The following is a 7,428-nucleotide window of genomic DNA, read 5'->3' on the forward strand; positions in this document are numbered from 1 at the left end:
AAAAAAAAAAAACAAAAAAAAAGAAAAGAAAAAGATAATGGCAACAACAAAACACTGAGTGACCCAGAAAGCACCTCCAGGTTCCTGCCCTGAGTTCTTGCCCTGGCTTCCCTCTGTGATGGACTGTGACTTGAGAAGTGTGAGTCAAATAAAGTCGGTCCTTCCCAAGTTGCTTTGGTCTTGGTCTTTATCACAGCAAACGAAAGCAAACTAAGACATTTTCTTTCTTCCTTCTGAGTCCAGCCGAATGCCTTCTTCTTCCTGGTGACTCTGTTTCCCCATTTGCCCTCCTCCATTTGTCGGGCTGTTTTCTTGCCTCTCCTCTCAGGACACTGGCCCTAGACAGAGGGTTTGCTGCTCATCATTTTAGCTTCTAGGGCTCATCTTCTTTCCTCCTGGAGGATGGAGGGATGCAGCGTCTCCCTTTCCACTGAATCACAGGGACCAACACATAAGTGAGCCACTGTCCCCTCCCCTGTAGTAAAGCCCCTCCATCCAGAGCCACAGTCCCCCCTATAGTAAAGCCCCCCATAGTAAAGCCCCCCATTCTCAGCCACAGTCCCCCCTGTAGTAAGGTCCCCCCATCCTGAGCCACAGTCCCCCCTGTAATAAGGCCCCCCACCCTGAGTCACAGCCCCCCCTATAGTAAAGCCCCTCATCCTTAGTTTCCCCTTGACTCCTTCCGATTTTCCACCAGCCCCTTGCAAAAAAAAAAAAAAATGTCTTGCAGACTGTATTCTCACTGTGCTTCCTGCTCTGCTCAAAACACTACAGTGCATCTCACTGGGAACTGCCATGCATTGTCCCTCCCCCCCATCCTTTCTCTGTCACCACCTCCATCATACAGAGTGAAGCCGATGTCCATCACCGACCCTCAAGGCCTTGTGTAGCTGCTCATCTCAACCCCAACGCTCAGCCTCTTTTCCTCATGTCTGCACTCCCTCTGTTCTTCCACACTGGCCTCGTCCATACTCCTTCCTCCCTGGACAAGTCTACTCTCTATAGCTAAACAGTGAACTTCCTGGGGTGGAAGGAATGGGGGGCGGTGATAACCCAGAGGGAGAGGCAAGACAGAGAGCTAAATAACACTAAGGATGTTTGGAAAAGCCATAGGGAAACACTGTTTTATGAGCTTACCTAAAAACATGTATATAATCCATATGGTTCAAATGGAGTTAGGCCACATAGGGTGATAATGTCTGCCCTTCCCCTGCAGGAGCCATAAGCTATTTAGCAGAAACTCCAGTGCCAGACAGGGGAAACCTCCCTTCAAATGGCTGATCAGGAGATTCCAAGAGACCCCTAAAACAACATAGGCTATCCCCATTGCCCTTGGTTGCCTCCCAGAAATTGAAGGTAAGACCTGATTGCTAAGGAGTCCATGTACTTCAGACAGGATTTGGAAGAATCGAGCTGGACCTGACCTGCATACCTTTCCCTTGAGGACTGGCTCTCATGACATCAGGAGGGCGTCCTGCGAGCTGCCAAGGGAGAAAAGCAACCGACAGTCCTGCCCAGTTGGAAAGCCCACTGAAGCACAACGAGGAGCCCAGCAAGATAGTCCCAAGGGTGAGCTAGCATCACTTTATCTGGGGGTCACCAACAGCCGTCCAACTGGACGTAAGGCCTGCTCGAATGGAGGGACTTCCTGGCTTGTACTGTGAATGTGGTCAGCTGCCCATGGTTAGAGGGGTCATAGACCCTCAGTGGAGAACCTACACCTGCCATTTTCCTAAACCAGCCATTCCTAACTGCCCTCTAAATGCTTCTCCTTATCGCCCCTCACTGAAGCGCCTTCGTTAAAGCAAACCGTATGCTTCCTGACCTCCTTCTGCCTGTGGGTGAGGGCCACCCCAGTCACCCTCATATTGCCATTCTCCACCTCCTGCTTTCTTCCTGTCTTAGGGTTTCTATTGCTGTGAAGAGACACCATAACCACAGCAGCTCTTATGAAGGAAAACATTTCATTGGGGCTGGCTTATGGTTTCAGAGTTTTAGTCCATTAACCATCGTGGTGGGAAGCATGGCATACAGACAGACGTGGTGCTGGTGACGGAGCTGAGAGTTCTGCATCCTGATCCACAGGCAGCTGGGAGAGGACTGTGAGCTACTCAGCCTGGTTTTGAGCTAATTAAGACCCCCCAAGCCCACCCCCAGTGTTACACCTCTTCCAGTAGAGCCACACCTACTCCAAAAAGCCACACTCCCTAATAATGCTACTCCCTGTGGGCTAAGCACTCGAACACTTGAGTCTGTGGTGGGGGAGGGGCCATTCTTATCCAAACCACCATGTCTCCCCCCTTTAGCTTTTTCAGAAACGCTCTGTATAATTTACTTGCCTTGTTTATATAATACCCCAATATAGAACGTAATCCCGGAGAGGCAGTGACTTCTGCACTTTTATTCAGGCACCTAGAACAACACCTTACATACAGTCAGCAGCCACTTGGTGACAGGACACAAGACACATAAATTTGTGAGGGTGAAGACCACGTCTGCCCCTACTTGCCATTCTGTACCTCCAGAACACCATGTCGTGACACCCTGCTTAGTGGAGACCTACCACACGAACTGGGTAAAATGGAGAAATCGGATTGTCATGAAGAATAAAACGTGTATTAAAATTGAATGGTGAAGGTGTGAGAGTAAAGACCCTTCATCCCTCTTCAGTCCTCAACACAGAGTCCCTGAATTATCACCTGCTGCTGGGGAAGTCTTGAGGAACTCAGCTTGCAGCCCTGGCTAGCCTGGAACTCTTTTTTTTTGGGGGGGGGGAGTTTAAAGATTTATTTATTTACTATATATAAGTACACCGAAACTATCTTCAGACACAGCAGAAGAGGGCGTCAGATCTCATTATGGATGGTTGTGAGCCACCATGTGGTTGCTGGGATTTGAACTCAGGACCTCTGGAAGAACAGTTAATGTTCTTAACCACTGAGCTATCTCTCCAGCCTGGCCTGGAACTCATTATAGAGACCAGACTGGCCTCGAACTCACACTGGCCCACCTACCTCTGCCTCCCAAGCCCTGGGATTGGCCCCAGCCCCAAGCCCACACCTGTGCACTTTCCTTTTGAGACAGGGTCTCACATAGTCCAGGTTAAAAGGAGCTTGAATTCAAGGCCAGCCTAAATTGGAAACAAAGCAAGATTCTGACTTAAAATAAAAAATAAAAGACTAGTCGTGTAGCTCAGTGGCAAGGTGCTTGTCTAACACGTGAACAAAGCCCCGATTTCTTTCTTTCTTTGCACCAAAGATGAAAGAGAACCTGACCTAGAAAGTGTTTTATAGCACTGGTGCTGTACCGATGGAGATCACTAGCTGCCTAGCCTACACAAGACCCTGGCTTCAATCCCCAGGGCTGCATAAACATAAATAAATAAACAGATAAGGCCACCAAAACACAAGCTCCAAGAGCGGCAGGAATGCTGAATCATGTTCTCCCTGAGACAATGCTAACATGGCCCCTTCTGCCAGGTCACACACATTTTCTCTGTCTCGGATTATGACTTTATAACTCTCCCTTTTTCTTGAGTTGGTTAATAATTCTGTCCTGAGGCTGGTCAGAGAACTCAACTGTCATTAGTAAACCTGTCCTCACAGAACAGCTCACCACAAACACATACACATCGAATCATGATCTCCTAAATACAGTCACTAACTCCACAAAAGCCTTGTGCACTTTACAGTAAAAGCCTCATGCTTCAACTTAGGTAACAAACATTACCAAAGGCCTACTACGTACTGGGTATGGAAAAAAAAAATCTTTTTTTGAAGAATCCTAGATAGGGGAGGGGTTGGATACAGGCCTCGTACACAGATAAATTATAGTAAAATTTCAATGGGTGCTACTCTGATGTTGTTTGGCAGCAGGTGGAAGATATCTCCATGGGGACAGAGAAGGGAGCTTAGGAATGACTGCAGGAGATACCAGTGACTTGAGCTAAATTTGAGGGGTGAGTGGTATTCTACCATCTGGGGGGAACCAGATGGGGACCTCAGACTGATATTTCAGTGGAAGCCCAGGAGTCACAAGACAACAGTGAAGCCAATGTTGTCTGATGCGTGAAAAGACAGCAGGATCCACTGAGTACGGCTGTAACTCCCAGCTGGTGCTGTGTGCATAATGACCTCACTCATGGTTATGAGTATTAATAAGTAAGAAGAACGGAGCACAAGCCACGCACAGAGGTGTGAGGACCTATTACTATGACTCTGCTATTACCGTTGTTATTATTAGTTACATGCGTTTTGGTCTTGTGATCACTTGTGTTTAGGGAAATAAACACTTACTGGATGATTAAACAATTTGCAGGTTCTCAAAGGAACAAAACAAGGTAGATAAGATGTTAAGCCAGCAGAGTTTCTATAGGACTGCTTTAATAACTCTGAGGGTTATTGCTCCCCAGCCCTAGCCCCATCCAAATCCAGGTTGGTTAGGGTAGATTACCTAAGTTAAAATAACCATCACAGAGCCAGGTGTGGTGGCATATGGCTTTAATCCTAGCACCTGGGGGCAGAGGTGAGTAGATTTCTGGGGGTTGAGGTCAGCCTGGTTTACATAGGGAGTTTCAGGCCAGCCAAGGCTACTCAGTGAGACCTGTCTCCAACACACACACACACACACACACACACACACACACACACACAGAGCAAAAACAAAAACAAAAACAAAAACAAAAAAAAACTGTCTTCAATTTCTCCATCCATCCATCAAGCATTTATATAGATTTTTTTGTAGGCGAAAGGAAATGACTTGTTTGTGAACACTGACATTCTCACACATGAGTTCCACTTAATGGCTTACGTGCTTTCTGAATCACTATTACTTAACTTTCACTTTTCTTACAATTGATTCTTTTAAACGAAGTTTTATACATTCAGAGAGAACATTTTCAGAAGTGCTGATATACACGTAGACTGAAAAATGATAGGAAAACCTGACTACCACCTCTCCTAAGGATGTCTTTACAAGCTGTAAACAAGCAAACTCACCTTGGGAGTGGAAAGAGGTATACAGTATGACCTGTTTTAGATCATTCCACTTCAATATGGAACCCAAAGCGTTTCAAGCTTGGAGAATCTCAACTTAAATATGACATACATGATTCAAAGAGATGGGGGCAGGAGAGAGGGCTCAGTGGTTAGGAACACCGGCTGCTTTTCCAGAGGGCCCAGGTTGGAGCCTACTTGGTAGCTCACAACTGTAGCTTCAGTTCCCAGAGGATATGATGCCCTCTTCAGGCCTCTGCGGGTACTGCATGCACATGGAGACAAATCACCCATAGACATAAAATTAACCGTGAAAAGGCAAAACCAAACCAAACCCTAAAATCAAAGTCAAAGTGCTCTTCACAAAGCAAAGCCAAGACATGTGGTAACAAAAAAGCTGTAAGAAGAATCCAGTTCTTCAAATTCTCTGTTCAGAAATGGCGTTCACCGTTAACCAATCAGAAGGGTTTCAGCAACCCAAGCTTAAGAAATGTTATTTTTACACTTAAGCACACTACTTGAAATGTGGAGTGTCTACTGCTTGCATATACTACTCCAAAAGTATATGCAGTTTGAGCCTAGGAAGGCTTATATACTTACGGATGAACAATGTGCTTACGGATGAACAATGTACAACTGAGCTATTTCACTTAGGGGCACGTACTCAAAACCTCACTTGTAAGTAGTCTGTTCAGGATGTGGAATCCCTTCCCTTTCAGAAGGAACTCTACTCAACCAGTTCAAGATGAAATATGGGTAACATTCCAAGAAGCATCCAAGACGGCCCAACCCTCCTCAGCCCTGGACCCCCTGAAATAGCTGGCTACCTCGGAGGACTTGCCGAGAACACAGACTGTAAGCCAGTAAATACGAGTTTCCAAAGTCATGGATAGCTTAGCAATACATAGCAGGCATGTATTGAAGACAATAAGAATGTCTGAAAACAGAACACTTTGAATAGGCAGTCAGGGATAATAACCATCCCCCCCCCCAACCTCCCACCCCAATTCCCCTGGACCTGGCACTAAAAGGACCAGTGAGACCTGGAGGTTCTTGGCTATTTTGGGATCAGAATTAAACATTCTTTGGAAGGAGGACAAATTAATGGGAATCACCAATCCTCTCCTCTCGCGCCCCTTCCCCTCCAGAGAAAATCCCAATCTTTCTCAGCTGTCTCCCATAATTAGGCTCCCAGTTTGAGAATCATATTCTACCGAGGGCGTTCATCACAGGAGCATACATACCACTGGAAAAGTTTCCTAAACATCTACCTAAGAGCAATTTTGTGAATTCTGGGTTGGTTCTTTAAATTTCAGAATCCAATCCGGCAGGCCACCTGTGCTCGGAGAATCTACAATGTGACGTTTGGTGCCTTTAGCTTCAGGTTGAATGTGAATGCCCCATTACCTCGTCTCCTAAATGAATTAAGCATCTTCTCTACTCTTGGCCTCAGGGTGCTGCAAAGAGGGGCTACCTCGGAGCCGGACTCAAGGAGGGGACCCCGGCGCCCCTCCCTCCCTCCCCGGGCTGAGCTCACCTAGGTGGCCGCCGACGACGGTGACGGCGATCTGGTCCAGGAACACCGCCCGGAAACCCACGTCCTGCTCGGAGCAGCGCTGGCGGAGTGCGCGGATCTGCACCTGCGGGTAGTCCTCGCGGATGAGCCGGTCGGTCAGCAGCCAGACCTGCGCGCACATGGCGACCGAAGCTGCGGCCGCCCGCCCGCGCGACCCCCTGGCGCGTCCCAGGCGAGCACCGCGGCTCCACTTGCGCCGTGCGCCAGGCGCCTCTGCAGACCCCGCCGGCGTATGCTCCCGATCGCCTCGCGCCGCCGCCGCCGCCGCCTCCGCTGCCTCCTCCGCCGCCTCCGCCCAGCCAATCAGCACGTCGCGACGCCCGGGGAGGACGCGGCCGGGAGCTTGCGGAGCTGCGCAGCCTGCGGCGGCCGGGCGGGGCTGGAACGACCCCGGGAACCGGTGGGCCACTGGCCGGGTAGGCGAGGCGCTGCTCCCCCAGAGAAAAGTGCTAGTCTCGGATGCTCCAACAGCCTCTTCCAAAGACAACTCCCAGCCTGGCAAGGTCACATGGCGGGGTTCTGCAGCTGGACTTGACCCTTAGAAGAGCCATCGGTCAGCCCCAATCCTGGCCTGCAGCCTGTCTGGGAGGTGGAGGCTGTTTGGTTTTAGCAACCAGATAATTCGTTTAGATAATTCGAAGATCCTTTTCCTATTCTTACACCCCGGTTTGCACCAGCGCTTGACCAGCATAACCCCAGTGTCATAAAAATAGGTTAAGACCCCCCCTATATTGAGCTAGGGGGACCCCTAAGGTGTGTTTCTTCCTCCTAGTCCACACCTCACTTCCCCTCCGCCCTCCACCTCAGTCCTCTGTACATACTGTCCGTGGTCCTAGCCCTTCGCAAATTCTGCCTGCA

General features: G+C 48.9%; 1 protein-coding gene across 1 annotated transcript in view; it reads right to left on the reverse strand.

The window, feature by feature from the left end:
* Positions 1–6,736, reverse strand: part of Rimkla (ribosomal modification protein rimK like family member A) — a 24,872-nt gene extending 18,136 nt beyond the window's left edge. The window contains exon 1 of the mRNA XM_021200936.2: positions 6,532–6,736. Within this exon, the coding sequence (XP_021056595.1) occupies positions 6,532–6,691 (160 nt within the window). The 5' untranslated portion in view covers positions 6,692–6,736. The remainder of the gene's footprint in view (positions 1–6,531) is intronic.
* Positions 6,737–7,428: the final 692 nt, after the last annotated feature.

This window comes from Mus pahari, chromosome 6 (genome assembly GCF_900095145.1).
Source record: "Mus pahari chromosome 6, PAHARI_EIJ_v1.1, whole genome shotgun sequence".
NCBI classification, from domain to species: domain Eukaryota; kingdom Metazoa; phylum Chordata; class Mammalia; order Rodentia; family Muridae; genus Mus; species Mus pahari.